This window comes from Pleurodeles waltl, chromosome 1_2, assembly GCF_031143425.1.
Source record: "Pleurodeles waltl isolate 20211129_DDA chromosome 1_2, aPleWal1.hap1.20221129, whole genome shotgun sequence".
Lineage (NCBI taxonomy): Eukaryota > Metazoa > Chordata > Amphibia > Caudata > Salamandridae > Pleurodeles > Pleurodeles waltl.
In genome coordinates this window covers 1,284,763,608-1,284,780,718 of record NC_090437.1, presented here as the reverse complement: position 1 = coordinate 1,284,780,718, position 17,111 = coordinate 1,284,763,608, and the positions used below count along the sequence as shown (strand labels likewise).

The following is a 17,111-nucleotide window of genomic DNA, read 5'->3' as shown; positions in this document are numbered from 1 at the left end:
CCCCTCCCCCCAGGGCGGCTGTGGCGATCTTTCCAGGCGATCTTGTGCTCCTGGGGGATGGGGATGGCGATGTCTGGGCCTGAGGTGGTGTTGGTCCAGGTCTCGGTGAAGAATGCAACATTTGGGGTGATGCTGTCGAGGAGGTCCCAGATTTCGGTGGCGTGTTTATGGAGGGAGCGGACGTTGAGGAGGATGCACTTCAGAGGTTTCCGGTTAGGTGAGTTGTTGCGGGTGAATTGTGCTGGGTCCTGGGTCTTGGTGGTGGTGCAGGTTTCACGGCAGCGGAGGCAGCTGAAGGGACCGTGTGTGTTGCCTGGAGCTGCAGTTTTTGTTGCGTCCTGGGTTGAGTGGGATGAGTTCATCTGCTGTGTAGAGGCGGCGGGTGGCAGGACCAGGGGTCCTGGCACTGGTCGTGGATGGGGGCAGACGGGCTTGCCGTAGGCGCGCCTTCGGCCCGCCATCAGCCGCCATTAAGTAAGGGGGTGGGAGAGGAGAGGACAGCTGGGAGGCGGGAGCGGAAAACAGTGCGAAAAAGGGGTGGGGCAGCAGCAGCGGGGATAGAGCGTGACTGAGAGGTGGGGGGCGGGGCCGCAGCAGGGGAGTGAGAGGGGGGAGAGCGAGATAAAGCGATCGGAGTGAGGGAAGAAAGATGAGGAGGAGAGAGTGAAACGCAGAAAGTGAGAGACACAAACGGAACTCAAAAGGAGCAGAACACGGAAGGAAAAGCACACAAAGAGTGAACCGAGGCAAAAGAGGAAAAAAGAGAACCGAGGCAGAGGACAGCCCAGTAGAAGAGCAGAGCTCTCCCACTAGACACCAGGGATGAGGTGCAGGCAGAAGCCTGCTGGTAGAGGAGGGCCTCGAACTCTTGACAAAGGTCAGAGTTCAGAGCAACAGAAGGGGTTCACTTGCCAGTGGAGCTACGAGGTGGCAGAGCAGTTCACTGACTAGGTCAGTCTGGTTGCTCATATGGTTTTCACACTTCAGCTGTCTAGTGTGAGGCATGGACAGTGCAAATTGTTCTTTTTTTCAAGATTACTTGTAATTCCTCTCCTAAAACCCCCACTGCTCCAGGAAACGAAGTCCACCTGAGAGTGATTTTTCTGTCATCTGCTTTGGATGTAATTTTCAGGTATCCACGACTGTCACTTCACAAAAGGAACATCTTTGACATTGATATTCTTGAGTTCAGACCTGTAATACAACAGGACATTGTGCGACTGTTGACCGCTTTGAAACCGAATTGCAGTGAAAATATTGATGGCAGGTTATATCAAATGACTCATGGAGGGGGAGTTACGGATATCCTTCCAGTGTTGTTCTAAATGCAGTCTGTTCTTGTTAGACTGGCCTAAGGGCTTCAATCAGTGTCCCAAGCGACAATGAGAAATCTTGTTTGAATGTCTGCCTGTAGTGCTGTTCATGCCTTGGATGACTGGCTGGTAAAGAGCAGTAGCTGACAGCTGTTCCCTGCTTACGCTGTACAAGCAGTGTCTCTCCTACACACATTAGAGTTCTCTCTCGGTGCAAAAAATCTCTCCTCTGTCTCCAAAAATGCAAATGTTTTTACTAGCCATACTGAATATAACAGGTAAAGCCTAGCCAACAGCGAGAGTGATGGTATTTCAGAGATTGCTTCACCTTTACCAGACACCTTTTTGTATACTCTGACACTGAGAATGGAAATGAAACTGTTGATAATGATGGCATCTTGTATTGTAATAGTACTAAACGCTTGGTTGCACATGCACAGTATGTAGGAGTGCCTTGCTGGACAGTGCTCACAAGTGTCTAGTCAGTTTGAAGATCTAGTGTTGGTGGAGGCCAAAGTTCAGCACAGACTGTTATGGTGTAATAAATAGAACTTGGTATAGGGCACATCATTTCTCAGCTCCCCACCGCAAGTGACAATGAGCACAATTGCCTCTCTTCTAGGATGGGGATTCCATCTAGGCTAGCTAGCAATCTGTAGCAAATAATCTCCTAATCCACAGCCTGTGCACGCCTGATGAATACTTCTAGCTCCAAGGTTCCTCCCCTTTAGAATATCAGCAGGTCCCAGACTGGAAGATTTTTCAGGCTAGCCCCTGCGCCCCTAAAGGGGGGTGGTGTTGTGCAGCTCTGAATTGACTCTGCTCTACCCTGCAAGTGACTACCAGAATTGTCTATAAACTCTGTGTGCTAATGTCAGTTTTTTTTTTTTCTGTCAGAACCCCTTTCAGAGCACCACTAGGCACACAGTGGCTACTGGACACAACTGTAGTAGTTAAGGCTTTTAACTCCTGATGTGCTGGGGCCTAACCTACAATAGATTCCGAGCAACTCGGCCAAGTATCCCTTCTGCACTATAGCAGTCATGAACATGACTCCTAACTTTAAAGGTCACACAGTACGAACAATAAATCAATGTCCAGTCAAATGCTTGCAATGTCCAGTCAAATACTTGCCACTCCACACAAAAGAAGTATTTTATTTCTAACCCTACACATGCAGAGTTATACAATAGTCAGAAGCAACACCACAGTCCCCATGAGGTCAGGGCGCTAGTAGTTAGGCAGATTCCTGTTCCACCCTCCTTCGTGCAGTGTGTTCAGGGGTTATTCCAAGGGTAATTTCTCATTCAATGGTGGCCACATCCAGGGAATGCAAACTATTAGGCCGTACTCAAGAGCTCCCCTTTGACTCTTCAGGATTTTAGTCAAAAGTGTCTACCGTGCCACAGCACAGTTAGCAGCAAGTCCTCTGGGGCCCAAATGGCCCAGGTCATGTCATACCCACTCATGCAGAATGGAGGAGTTTGGCAGAGTATTGAGTACCCATGTACCGATCAACTGCAAGTCCTGCTAAGTTTGTGCAGCCCACACGGCAGCACCCAGCAGCGCAGGCTTTCTCTTTTAAGTGGCGCTGCCAGTGTTCTCTATTTTCTGAGCATCTTTGGGCTCGTGAAGACTCAGTAAGCAGGCTTTACCCAGCAGGTGGGTGGTGGGGGTGGTGGATGAATCCTTTCTTTGTTTCCAGTGAGGGTTCGAAGTGGTCCACACTGTCCTCTGCAGCTCTCAGGCCAGTCAGGTGCATGTCCAAACCTTCACATAGCCTCAGTCTGTCCTTCGGGATAACGACTCCAATGTTTTGGCACGTTTGTACCGCGCTAGCCCCTCCTGGCATACAGGGTTGCCGCGGTACTTGGACAACACAAGTGCAAACTTTTTCAGTGCCAATGCCCACGCTGAGACGTTCATGTGTCTTAGCCATTCAGCAGTGGTAACTTTACTGGTGGTCCCCTCTGGCATACGGGGTTTGCCCAGGCCCTCAAAGTGCTTCAGTCTCCATCCGCCTCCCTTGGCACACAAGGGTTGCAGAGCAGATACAGCACACAGGCATCGACCCGATCAGTGCACAGCCTCACACTTCATCCAGGGAATAGTCTTGCAGGGCTTTCTTACCTTTTGCGGAGCGAATGTCCAGCCACCTGTGCTTTTTTGAGTTTATAGATATGGAGTATTGTAGGAAGTTGGCTCTGTATGTGCTATTTCAAAGTAAGGAATAGCATGCACAGAGTCCAAGGGTTCCCCTTAGAGGTAAGATAGTGGCAAAAAGAGATAATACTAATGCTCTATTTTGTGGTAGTGTGGTCGAGCAGTAGGCTTATCAAAGGAGTAGTATTAAGCATTTGTTGTACATACACACAGGCAGTAAATGAGGAACACACACTCAGAGACAATTCCAGGCCAATAGGTTTTTGTATAGAAAAATATATTTTCTTAGTTTATTTTAAGAACCACAGGTTCAAATTCTACATGTAATATCTCATTTGAAAGGTATTGCAGGTAAGTACTTTAGGAACTTTGAATAATCACAATAGCATATATACTTTTTACATAAAACACATATAGCTATTTTAAAAGTGGACACAGTGCAATTTTCACAGTTCCTAGGGGAGGTAAGTTAATGTTAGTTCTTGCAGGTAAGTAAGTAACCTACGGGGTTCAACTTGGGGTCCAAGGTAGCCCACCGTTGGGGGTTCAGAGCAACCCCAAAGTTACCAAACCAGCAGCTCAGGTGCAGAGTTCAAAGTGGTGCCCAAAACACATAGGCTTCAATGGAGAAGGGGGTGCCCCGGTTCCAGTCTGCCAGCGAGTAAGTACCCGCGTCTTCGGAGGGCAGACCAGGGGGGTTTTGTAGGGCACCGGGGGGGGGGGAGGGGGACACAAGTCAGCACAGAAAGTACACCCGGATGCAGTGTGCAAATACGCGTCGGGTTTTCAATAGGTTTCAATGGGAGACCAAGGGGTCTCTTCAGCGATGCAGGCAAGGGGGGGGCTCCTCGGGGTAGCCACCACCTGGGCAAGGGAGAGGGCCTCCTGGGGGTCACTCCTGCACTGGAGTTCCGATCCTTCAGGTCCTGGGGGCTGCGGGTGCAGGGTCTCTTCCAGGCGTCGGGATTTTGGATTCAGACAGTCACGGTCAGGGGGAGCCTCGGGATTCCCTCTGCAGGCGTCGCTGTGGGGGCTGAGGGGGGGGCAACTTTGGTTACTCAGTCTTGGAGTCGCCGGAGGGTCCTCCCTGTAGCGTTGTTTCACCACCAGTCGAGTCGGGGTCGCCGGGTGCAGTGTTGCAAGTCTCACGCTTCTGGCGGGAATTGCAGGGGTCTTTAAAGCTGCTCCTCTGGAAACAAAGTTGCAGTCTTTGTTGAACAGGGCCGCTGTTCTCGGGAGTTTCTTGGTCTTTTTAGAGCAGGGCAGTCCTCTGAGGATTCAGAGGTCGCTGGTCCTGGGGAAAGCGTCGCTGGAGCAGTTTTCTTTCGAAGGGAGGAGACAGGCCGGTAAGGCTGGGGCCAAAGCAGTTGGTGTCTCCGTCTTCTCTGCAGGGTTTTTCAGCTCAGCAGTCCTCTTCTTCTTAAGTTGCAGGAATCTTAGTTCCTAGGCTCAGGGGGGCCCCTAAATACAGAATTTAGGGGTGTGTTTAGGTCAGGGAGGGCAGTAGCCAATGGCTACTAGCCCTGAGGGTGGCTACACCCTCTTTGTGCCTCCTCCCGAGGGGAGGGGGTCACATTCCTATCCCTATTGGGTGGATCCTCCATCTGCAAGATGGAGGATTCCTAAAAGGCAGAGTCACTTCAGCTCAGGTTGCCTTAGGGGCTGTCCAGACTGGTCAGTGACTCCTCCTTGTTTTTCTCATTATCTCCTCCGGCCTTGCTGCCAAAATTGGGGCAGTGGCCGGAGGGGGCGGGCAACTCCACTAGCTGGAATGCCCTGTGGTGCTGGAACAAAGGGGGTGAGCCTTTGAGGCTCACCGCCAGGTGTTACAGCTCCTGCCTGGGGGAGGTGATAGCATCTCCACCCAGTGCAGGCTTTGTTACTAGCCACAGAGGGACAAAGGCACTCTCCCCATGTGGCCAGCAACATGTCTCGAGTGTGGCAGGCTGCTAAACCCAGTCAGCCTACACAGGTAGTTGGTTAAGGTTTCAGGGGGCACCTCTAAGGTGCCCTCTGGGGTGTATATTACAATAAAATGTACACTGGCATCAGTGTGCATTTATTGTGCTGAGAAGTTTGATACCAAACTTCCCAGTTTTCAGTGTAGCCATTATGGTGCTGTGGAGTTCGTGTTTGACAGACTCCCAGACCATATACTCTTATGGCTACCCTGCACTTACAATGTCTATGGTTTGGCTTAGACACCATAGGGGCATAGTGTTCATGCACTGGTGCCCTCACCTATGGTATAGTGCTCCCTGCCTTAGGGCTGTAAGGCCTGCTAGAGGGGTGACTTATCTATACTGCATAGGCAGTGTGAGGTTGGCATGGCACCCTGAGGGGAGTGCCATGTCGACTTAGTCGTTTTGTCCTCACCAGCACACACAAGCTGGAAAGCAGTGTGTCTGTGCTGAGTGAGGGGTATCCAGGGGGGCATAAGATATGCTGCAGCCCTTAGAGACCTTCCCTGGCATCAGGGCCCTTGGTACCAGCGGTACCAGTTACAAGGGACTTACCTGGATGCCAGGGTGTGCCAATTGTGTAAACAAAAGTACAGGTTTGGGAAAGAACACTGGTGCTGGGGCCTGGTTAGCAGGCCTCAGCACACTTTCAATTCAAAACATAGCATCAGCAAAGGCAAAAAGTCAGGGGGTAACCATGCCAAGGAGGCATTTCCTTACACAACCCTCCCCCCCCCCCCCCCCCCCAAACGAAAGAGGATGAGACTAACCTTTCCCAAGAGAGTCTTCATTTTCTAAAAGGAAGAACCTGGAAAGGCCATCTGCATTGGCATGGGCAGTCCCAGGTCTGTGTTCCACTATAAAGTCCATTCCCTGTAGGGAGATGGACCACCTCAACAGTTTTGGATTTTTACCTTTCATTTGCATCAGCCATCTGAGAGGTCTGTGGTCAGTTTGAACTACAAAGTGAGTACCAAAGAGGTATGGTCTCAGCTTCTTCAGGGACCAAACCACAGCAAAGGCCTCCCTCTCAATATCACTCCAACGCTGCTTCCTGGGGAGTAACCTCCTGCTAATGAAAGCAACAGGCTGGTCAAGGCCATCATCATTTGTTTTGGACAAAACTGCCCCTATCCCATGTTCAGAGGCATCTGTCTGCACAATGAACTGCTTGGAGTAATCTGGAGCTTTTAGAACTGCTGCTGTGCACATTGCTTGTTTCAGGGTGTCAAAGGCCTGTTGGCATTCTACAGTCCAGATTACCTTCTTGGGCATTTTCTTGGCGGTAAGTTCTGTGAGGGCCGTCACTATGGATCCATATCCCTTCACAAACCTCCTGTAATACCCAGTCAAGCCAAGGAATGCCCTGACTTGAGTCTGGGTTTTTGGAGCTGCCCAGTCCAGTATAGTCTGGATCTTAGGCTGGAGTGGCTGAACTTGGCCTCCACCTACAAGGTGTCCCAAGTAAACCACAGTTCCCTTCCCTATCTGGCATTTGGATGCCTTGATAGAGAGGCCTGCTGATTGCAGAGCCTTCAAAACCTTCTTCAGGTGGACCAGGTGATCCTGCCAGCTGGAGCTATAGACAGCAATATCATCAAGATAAGCTGCACTAAAGGACTCCAAGCCTGCAAGGACTTGATTCACCAACCTTTGGAAGGTGGCAGGGGCATTCTTTAAACCAAAGGGCATAACAATAAACTGATTATGCCCATCAGGTGTGGAGAATGCTGTCTTTTCTTTTGCTCCAGGTGCCATTTTGATTTGCCAGTACCCTGCTGTTAAGTCAAAGGTACTTAAGAATTTGGCAGCACCTAATTTATCAATCAGTTCATCAGCCCTAGGAATGGGATGGGCATCTGTCTTGGTGACAGAATTAAGTCCTCTGTAGTCCACACAAAACCTCATCTCTCTTTCCATCTTTGGTGTGAGGTTTGGGGACTAAGACCACTGGGCTGGCCCAGGGGCTGTCAGAGTGCTCAATTACTCCCAATTCCAGCATCTTGTGGACTTCCACCTTGATGCTTTCCTTAACTTGATCAGACTGTCTGAATATTTTGTTTTTGACAGGCATGCTGTCTCCTGTGTCCACATCATGGGTACACAGGTGTGTCTGACCAGGGGTTAGGGAAAAGAGCTCAGGAAACTGTTGTAGGACCTTCCTACAATCAGATTGCTGTTGGCCAGAGAGGGTGTCTGAATAGATCACTCCATCTACTGAACCATCTTTAGGGTTTGATGAGAGGAGATCAGGGAGAGGTTCACTCTCAGCTTCCTGGTCCTCATCTGTTACCATTAACAGATTCACATCAGCCCTATCATGGAAGAGTTTTAGGCGGTTCACATGGATCACCCTCTTGGGGCTCCTGCTGGTGCCTAGGTCCACCAGGTAGGTGACCTGACTCTTCTTCTCTAGCACTGGGTAAGGGCCACTCCATTTGTCCTGAAGTGCCCTGGGTGCCACAGGCTCCAAAACCCAGACTTTCTGCCCTGGTTGAAATTCAACCATTGCAGCCTTTTGGTCATACCAAAACTTCTGGAGCTGTTGGCTGGCCTCAAGGTTTTTACTTGCCTTTTCCATGTACTCTGCCATCCTTGAACGAAGGCCAAGTACATAGTCCACTATGTCTTGCTTAGGCTCATGAAGAGGTCTCTCCCAGCCTTCTTTCACAAGAGCTAGTGGTCCCCTTACAGGGTGGCCAAACAGAAGTTCAAAGGGTGAGAACCCTACTCCCTTCTGAGGCACCTCTCTAAGCGAAAAGCAGAAATGGCAAGAGGACATCCCATCTCCTTTTGAGTTTTTCTGGGAGCCCCATGATCATGCCTTTTAATGTCTTGTTGAATCTCTCAACAAGGCCATTAGTTTGTGGATGATAGGGTGTAGTGAATTTATAAGTCACTCCACACTCATTCCCCATGTGTTTCAGGTATCTCTGTCAGACACCACCTCCTTAGGGAAACCCACTCTGGTAAAAAATAACAATGAGGGCCTTGGCTACTGCAGGGGCAGTAGTCGACCTAAGGGGAATAGCTTCAGGGTATCTAGTAGCATGATCCACTACTACTAGTATGTACATATTCCCTGAGGCTGTGGGAGGTTCAAGTGGACCCACTATGTCCACACCCACTCTTTCAAAGGGGACCCCCACCACTGGAAGTGTAATGAGGGGGGCCTTTGGATGTCCACCTGTCTTACCACTGGCTTGACAGGTGGTACAGGAGACACAAAACTCCTTAACTTTCTGGGACATGTTGGGCCAGTAGAAGTGGTTGACTAGTCTCTCACACGTCTTGGTTTGTCCCAAATGCCCAGCAAGGGGAATATCATGGGCTAAGGTCAGTATGAACTCTCTGAACTCCTGAGGCACTACCACTCTCCTAGTGGCACCAGGTTTGGGATCTCTTGCCTCAGTGTACAGGAGTCCATCTTCCCAATAGACCCTATGTGTTCCAGTTTTCTTGCCATTGGACTCTTCAGCAGCTTGCTGCCTAAGGCCTTCAAGAAGGGACAGGTTTCTTGCCCCTTACACAACTGCTCCCTTGAGGGTCCCCCTGGGCCTAAGAGCTCAACCTGATAAGGTTCTAACTCCATAGGCTCAGTTCCCTCAGAGGGCAGAACTTCTTCCTGAGAAGAGAGGTTCTCTTTTTGTTGTTGTGTTGCAGCTGGTTTCCCAGCTGTCTTTCCTTTCCTCTTGGTAGGCTGGGCCCTTTTTCCAGACTCCAGCTCTACTTTTTCACCCTGAGCTGTGCATTGTGCCCTTGTCTTGACACACACCAGTTCAGGGATTCCCAGCATGGCTGCATGGGTTTTCAGTTGTACCTCAGCCCATGCTGAGGACTCCAGGTAATTTCCAAGCAAACACTCTACTGGGATATTTGAGGAGACCACCACCTGTTTTAGGCCATTGACCCCTCCCCACTCTAAAGTTACCATAGCCATGGGATGTACTTTAGTTTGATTGTCAGCATTGGTGACTGGATAAGTTTGTCCAGCCAGGTATTGACCAGGGGAAACCAGTTTCTCTGTCACCATAGTGACACTGGCACCTGTATCCCTCAGGCCTTCTACAATTGTCCCATTAATTAAGAGCTGCTGCCTGTATTTTTGCATGTTAGGAGGCCAGGCAGCCAGTGTGGCTAAATCCACCCCACCCTCAGAGACTAATGTAGCTTCAGTGTGACACCGGATTTGCTCTGGGCACACTGTTGATCCCACTTGGAGATTAGCCATTCCAGTGTTAGTTCATATTTAGTCACAATCCCTTTAGGGATTTTTAACATGTCAGGAGAATCTCTGACCCTAGTTATGTTGCTGCCGCCATTGATGGGTCCTAGGCCCATCTCTTGTCTTTCCCTTTCTATGGCTAGGATCTGTCTTTCCAAAGCCAATCCTTTGGCCATCCTGGCTAACTGGATGTTCTATTCACTGGAGTTATCCTCCTTGATTTCAGAGGTGCTGGTCCCTCCTGTGAGGGAAACAGCATCTCTGACTAGTATATTTGGAGACAGGGCTTGAGCAGCCCTGTTCTCCCTAAGTAGGACTGGAGGGGGGGAATTCTCCTCCAAGTCACTATCTTCATCCTCTGTGTTGCCATCCTCAGAGGGTTTGGCTCTTTCAAACTCTGCCAAAAGCTCCTGGAGCTGTTGTTTGGAAGGTCTTGAGCCCATTTTTAATTTCTTTATTTTGCAGAGTGACCTTAGCTCCCTCATCTTAAGATGGAGGTAAGGTGTGAGGTCGAGTTCCTCCACATTCATCTCTGCACTAGACATTATGTTTCTAAAAGTTGGAATACTTTTTAAGAATCTAAAACTAGTTCTAGGTTCTAATTCAAACTTTCACAAAACTTTTAAACTCTAAAAGAAATGCTAACAGGGACTAACACAAGGCCCTAGCAGGACTTTTAAGAATTTGGAAAAATAGCTCAAATTGCAAAAATCTATTTCTAATGACAATTTTTGGAATTTGTCGTGTGATCAGGTATTGGCTGAGTAGTCCAGCAAATGCAAAGTCTTGTACCCCACCGATGATCCACTAATGTAGGAAGTTGGCTCTGTATGTGCTATTTCAAAGTAAGGAATAGCATGCACAGAGTCCAAGGGTTCCCCTTATAGGTAAGATAGTGGCAAAAAGAGATAATACTAATGCTCTATTTTGTGGTAGTGTCGTCGAGCAGTAGGCTTATCAAAGGAGTAGTGTTAAGCATTTGTTGTACATACACACAGGCAATAAATGAGGAACACACACTCAGAGACAATTCCAGGCCAATAGGTTTTTGTATAGAAAAATATCTTTTCTTAGTTTATTTTAAGAACCACAGGTTCAAATTCTACATGTAATATCTCATTTGAAAGGTATTGCAGGTAAGTACTTTAGGAACTTTGAATAATCACAATAGCATATATACTTTTTACATAAAACACATATAGCTATTTTAAAAGTGGACACTGCAATTTTCACAGTTCCTGGGGGAGGTAAGTTAATGTTAGTTCTTGCAGGTAAGTAAACCACCTACGGGGTTCAACTTGGGGTCCAAGGTAGCCCACCGTTGGGTGTTCAGAGCAACCCCAAAGTTACCACACCAGCAGCTCAGGGCCGGTCAGGTGCAGAGTTCAAAGTGGTGCCCAAAACACATAGGCTTCAATGGAGAAGGGGGTGCCCCGGTTCCAGTCTGCCAGCAGGTAAGTACCCGTGTCTTCGGAGGGCAGACCAGGGGGGTTTTGTAGGGCACCGGGGGGGGGGGGGGGGGGAACGACACAAGTCAGCACAGGAAGTACACCCTCAGCAGCACGGGGGCGGCCGGGTGCAGTGTGCAAACATGCGTCGGGTTTTCAATAGGTTTCAATGGGAGACCAAAGGGGTCTCTTCAGCGATGCAGGCAGGCAAGGAGGGGGCTCCTCGGGGTAGCCACCACCTGGGCAAGGGAGAGGGCCTCCTGGGGGTCACTCCTGCACTGGAGCTCCGATCCTTCAGGTCCTGGGGGCTGCGGGTGCAGGGTCTCTTCCAGGCGTCGGGATTTTGGATTCAGACAGTTGCGGTCAGGGGGAGCCTCGGGATTCCCTCTGCAGGCGTCGCTGTGGGGGCTCAGGGGGGACAACTTTGGTTACTCAGTCTTGGAGTCGCCGGAGGGTCCTCCCTGTAGCGTTGTTTCACCACCAGTCGAGTCGGGGTCGCCGGGTGCAGTGTTGCAAGTCTCACGCTTCTGGCAGGAATTGCAGGGGTCTTTAAAGCTGCTCCTCTGGAAACAAAGTTGCAGTCTTTGTTGAACAGGGCCGCTGTTCTCTGGAGTTTCTTGGTCTTTTTAGAGCAGGGCAGTCCTCTGAGGATTCAGAGGTCGCTGGTCCTGGGGAAAGCGTCGCTGGAGCAGTTTTCTTTCGAAGGGGGGAGACAGGCCGGTAGGGCTGGGGCCAAAGCAGTTGGTGTCTCCGTCTTCTCTGCAGGGTTTTTCAGCTCAGCAGTCCTCTTCTTCTTAAGTTGCAGGAATCTGAGTTCCTAGGCTCAGGGGAGCCCCTAAATACAGAATGTAGGGGTGTGTTTAGGTCAGGGAGGGCAGTAGCCAATGGCTACTAGCCCTGAGGGTGGCTACACCCTCTTTGTGCCTCCTCTCAAGGGGAGGGGGTCCCATTCCTATCCCTATTGGGGGGATCCTCCATCTGCAAGATGGAGGATTCCTAAAAGGCAGAGTCACTTCAGCTCAGGTTGTCTTAGGGGCTGTCCTGACTTGTCAGTGACTCCTCCTTGTTTTTCTCATTATCTCCTCCGGCCTTGCCGCCAAAAGTGGGGCCGTGGCCGGAGGGGGCGGGCAACTCCACTAGCTGGAATGCCCTGTGGTGCTGGAACAAAGGGGGTGAGCCTTTGAGGGCTCACCGCCAGGTGTTACAGCTCCTGCCTGGGGGAGGTGATAGCATCTCCACCCAGTGCAGGCTTTGTTACTAGCCACAGAGTGACAAAGGCACTCTCCCCATGTGGCCAGCAACATGTCTCGAGTGTGGCAGGCTGCTAAGCCCAGTCAGCCTACACAGGTAGTTGGTTAAGGTTTCAGGGGGCACCTCTAAGGTGCCCTCTGGGGTGTGTTTTACAATAAAATGTACACTGGCATCAGTGTGCACTTATTGTGCTGAGAAGTTTGATACCAAACTTCCCAGTTTTCAGTGTAGCCATTATGGTGCTGTGGAGTTCGTGTTTGACAGACTCCCAGACCATATACTCTTATGGCTACCCTGCACTTACAATGTCTAAGGTTTGGCTTAGACACCGTAGGGGCATAGTGCTCATGCACTGGTGCCCTCACCTATGGTATAGTGCACCCTGCCTTAGGGCTGTAAGGCCTGCTAGAGGGGTGACTTATCTATACTGCATAGGCAGTGTGAGGTTGGCATGGCACCCTGAGGGGAGTGCCATGTCGACTTAATCGTTTTGTCCTCACCAGCACACACAAGCTGGCAAGCAGTGTGTCTGTGCTGAGTGAGGGGTCTCCAGGGTGGCATAAGATATGCTGCAGCCCTTAGAGACCTTCCCTGGCATCAGGGCCCTTGGTACCAGGGGTACCAGTTACAAGGGACTTACCTGGATGCCAGGGTGTGCCAATTGTGTAAACAAAGGTACAGGTTAGGGAAAGAACACTGGTGCTGGGGCCTGGTTAGCAGGCCTCAGCACACTTTCAATTCAAAACATAGCATCAGCAAAGGCAAAAAGTCAGGGGGTAACCATGCCAAGGAGGCATTTCCTTACAAGTATCCAGGAACATTCCTATCTGCTTCATCCCATCTGATATCATTAGTGATGGAAACATCGAGGGGTCACGAAGAGCTCAGGACCTTTTGCTCATATGTTAGCCTTTTAAGAGGATAAAATATGAATTCTCTACTGCAGGCAGTAGGTGCCTGCTCATCCTAAACTTGCATCCTTGCTCCCTGTAGATTTAGTTATCATGCAAAGTATCTCCCTGTATTTTCACCATGCATCTGCCTCCAGGTTAATTGTCATGCAGAGAGGGGATGATAATACCTAGAGTGTTAAGGAGGGGATTTAGACCAAGAGGGATGCTGAAGACGAATACTTAGTCTACAGGGACAAAATATTATACCTTTCGTGCAGACCTTTAAAAAGTAGATGTGCTACAGGTAGGTGATTTGCGGGTAAAACATCTGTTAACATGCAGATGATTTTTTTTAAATTGAATGTTAGATGGGGCTAGATAGTAACCATGACAGATTTTTTATGGGGGAAGTCAAGTAGAGCTCCACTCACCGTCAATATGATCTGACATGCTATATCCAAATGGGTTATTGGGTGTGTTGTATGTACTTTGGACCACTCTACAGCAGACTAGGCATAAAAAAGCTATTCCTCGTAAAGGGTTTGGGCCTCTAAAGGGTTTGAACCATTTTGCACAGTCAGCCCAATTTCTAAGCTAACTTTAGCCATCCTAAGTAAGAATTCTTGTTGCTTGGCAGCAGCACTGTCCTAATGCCTGGTGTTGACCTGAACCCCAAGAGCTAATAGAAATGCTGATGCCACCACTACATCCGTTCTTGGGTAAAACATGTCAGAGTTATAGATCTATTCTCTTCTACATTTAAATTTGACCCCTCATTGTATTTTGCTTTTATTGTAGATTGTCATCACAGTTGTAGCAGGTCTTCCCGGCAGTCACTCCAGTGATCTCTGTGCATTTTTGGTAAACTTTCACAAGGAATATGTAAGGTTGGTGTTGGCTTTAAATTATGCATAGAAATTGTTTGAATGTTTTATTCTTAACAAATACTTGACTTTGTTGCTCTTTGTCTGTCTTCTTGACAGTATACTTTTGCAAAATGTTTGTTACATTTTTGGTTGTCCCAAGTCTCACTGGAGAATAGAGAACCAATGTCTTTAGCTTCAGAGATTCTCAGCCTTGCTCTAAGAGTCCAGCATACTTGAGGAAACAATATGGGATTCTAATCCTATACGTCTTTCTCCATTACCAAGTAGCAAAACTTAAATTGTATTGTTACGTATGTTAGTAATGATACTTCATATGCCACCTCTTTTTTAACAGATGCTTTACCTTATTTCTTTAACACCTATGCATGCCTGGCACATAGTCTGTATTTCCTCTTAATGTGAATACTCAGTTTAACTGATAAATCTAGACAAAGCAACGAAAGTCTTTTTGTTATGTTATTTCAACTATAAAGTACTGTAATAGGTAACGCCAAGAAAAGTAGAAACATATTTATTGACATGATTGCTACATGTTTAGAATCTACACATACTTTCTGATGCTTTCAATCCAGGGAAAATAGTTTCTACCAGAGCACAGGCTAACCCATTCTGTCTGAAGGCATGTGAATACTGGTAACTGCTAACTATATATGTCACTGACCTTTCTGCCAGATGATAGGTTGCTAATGGATACTTCTAACCCCAGATTCCTCACCTTGTTAATATCTCCAGATGCCAGACCGGATCTGGAATTTTGTAATGGGATAGCCCCTGCGCGCTGTGTGGTGACGTCATGGTGTCTTCTCGTTCTGCCTGAGAAGTGACAATCGCAGCTGCAAATAGGTGTCACCCTTGCATGCTGACGTCAGGTCTTTTATTTCTGCATCTTTGTATGTGGATCTGGAGTTAGCTTCCAACGTTTTTTACATCAGTTAAGTTTCTTCTCAAAATTCTTAGTTTTCAGTGTGCAAGCGAACATGCCCCCTCCTAAAACTTGACAGTATAAACCTTGTAGGGATAGTCTCAAACAGAAGTCTGTAACAGATTTCCACGCGTGCGTCTCTGGTGTTTGAGTTCGGGCCAAATCTCCACGTATTGCCAGGAGTGTGCCTTTATGAATCCAAAGGCGATCTGGGAATACAAAGCCAAGCTGTATGTTGCTCGATAGCAAAATAATGTGTTTAAGTCCTGCTCCTCTTCAAAGTCAAAGGTGCAGAGCTGTTCCCACAACAGGTCATCGTCGTGGTTTGTTTTTGGGTAAGTTGAAGAAGTACAAGAAGGAAGGGTCTTGCCACTTATTCCAGGGATATCACAAGAATGTCAGGGGTTCTCTTGGTTTTGCTTCCGCTGCCCTACCATGGAGTTGGTTCAGCAGCTGATCCTGATGTACCCTGAACTTCTGCTAGCATCTGCAACATCACAACACATTGAGGTTTCAGGGCAGCCATGTTGCAAATCTTAGGCACCTTTCCGGCTTGCCTTTGGGCTCCACGGATCTGTGAAGGCCTCCAATCAGATTTTGTGGCAAAGCATGATAGGGCCTGCGTAGAGCCTCCATTTTAGATCGCATATTTTAACGTATGCTTTCTTTCTGATTATGACTTTTACTTGGCTTTTCACTCATGCAATAACGTACTGAGAAATCACTGCACATGCAGCATGTTTCTTGTAAGTGTTGCTGCCATTCAGTCTTTGCACTCTGTCCAAGGTTTGGCACACAGAACGCGGTGCCCTAAGTATTATGACTATCCATAAAGGCAGCTCATCATTTGCTGACATATCATTGCATCAGATCTGCATCTCTGACACAGTGCAATATGAATGGTGTGTGTATTATAAAAACTGCTCCTGTGCTACATTTGGCAGAGAATCACTTCTGCTAGGATTATCCTGAAACGCTAAATATATTTTGAAGATGATGTTCTGGGGTCCCTGCAGACAGTATGGCATTATTCAAGGTTTATGACTTTAATGAAGATTCCAACAATTCAGAATTATATCTACAGGTAAGTAACTTATCCTTAGAAACACAAAAGGATGATGGGCGTAGTGCTGAAACTTTTCAAACACTCACCCTCAGTCACAGACCTGGGTTTAATCCATCATTCTTTTGCTCACCATGCCACCCCAGTTTGGACCCAGCCAAATGAAAATCAGTCTTGACCCTGTTCCCTATGGGAACAGTCCAGCCCGAACGGCCAGGCCAGGTCCTCCCTGGACCAGAAACAGGAGGTCCTGCACCTCTAGAACTGACTTTTTTGTCAAGGCATTTGGCTGGTCATACACCACTTTACGGGATCTTTAAATATCAGATCTGACAAACTCAGTTGTCTACGCCTAGCAGATCACATATGGAAGTCACAATGCACCAAATGGGGTGGGGTGGTCACAGTTCTCTGCTGAAATGGGCGGACCACCAAGGAATCTTCTGGGTAGTAACCACCTGGCAGGATCCTTGAGTGCCAGGGTGGACGAGCTCATCCATTGGCACCTATCAGATCACAAGTATCACACAGGTGGCACAAGATATCTTCCACAAATGGGGAAAACCATGGCTTTATCTTTTTGACACTGCCGAGAACATGCAATGTAAGTACTTTTGTGCTCTGGAATTTCCAAGAAGGCTCACTCTCAGATATGCATTCTGCCTAGAGTGGAGCATAGGACTTCTGTATGCCGTCCGACCTCTGCCTCCTTCCTCGAATTCTGAAGCAGCTCAAGAACGACCAGGACCAGTTCATCTTAGTGACTCCAGATTAGTCCAGGAGAGTGGGGTGCCTGGAAATTTTGGGCGTGAGCGTCTGTCTTCCTAGCAGGCTGCCGCTTCCGGAGGATGTTCTGTCGCAGGAGCAGAGTCTTGCATCTGGGCTTGCACAATCTACACTTCCATGCATGGAGATTGAGCAGCGATAGGTGACTGCATTTGATCTCTCTCCCAAGGTAGTGGAAGTCATTCTTGCTGTCATGTGC

The 17,111-nt window shown here is 48.4% G+C and overlaps 1 protein-coding gene across 1 annotated transcript in view; it reads left to right on the top strand.

Moving 5' to 3' along the window:
* DNAAF9 (dynein axonemal assembly factor 9) overlaps positions 1 to 17,111 on the top strand; it is a 597,478-nt gene that overhangs the window by 385,214 nt on the left and 195,153 nt on the right. The window contains exon 26 of the mRNA XM_069205040.1: positions 14,053 to 14,141. Within this exon, the coding sequence (XP_069061141.1) occupies positions 14,053 to 14,141 (89 nt within the window). The remainder of the gene's footprint in view (positions 1 to 14,052; positions 14,142 to 17,111) is intronic.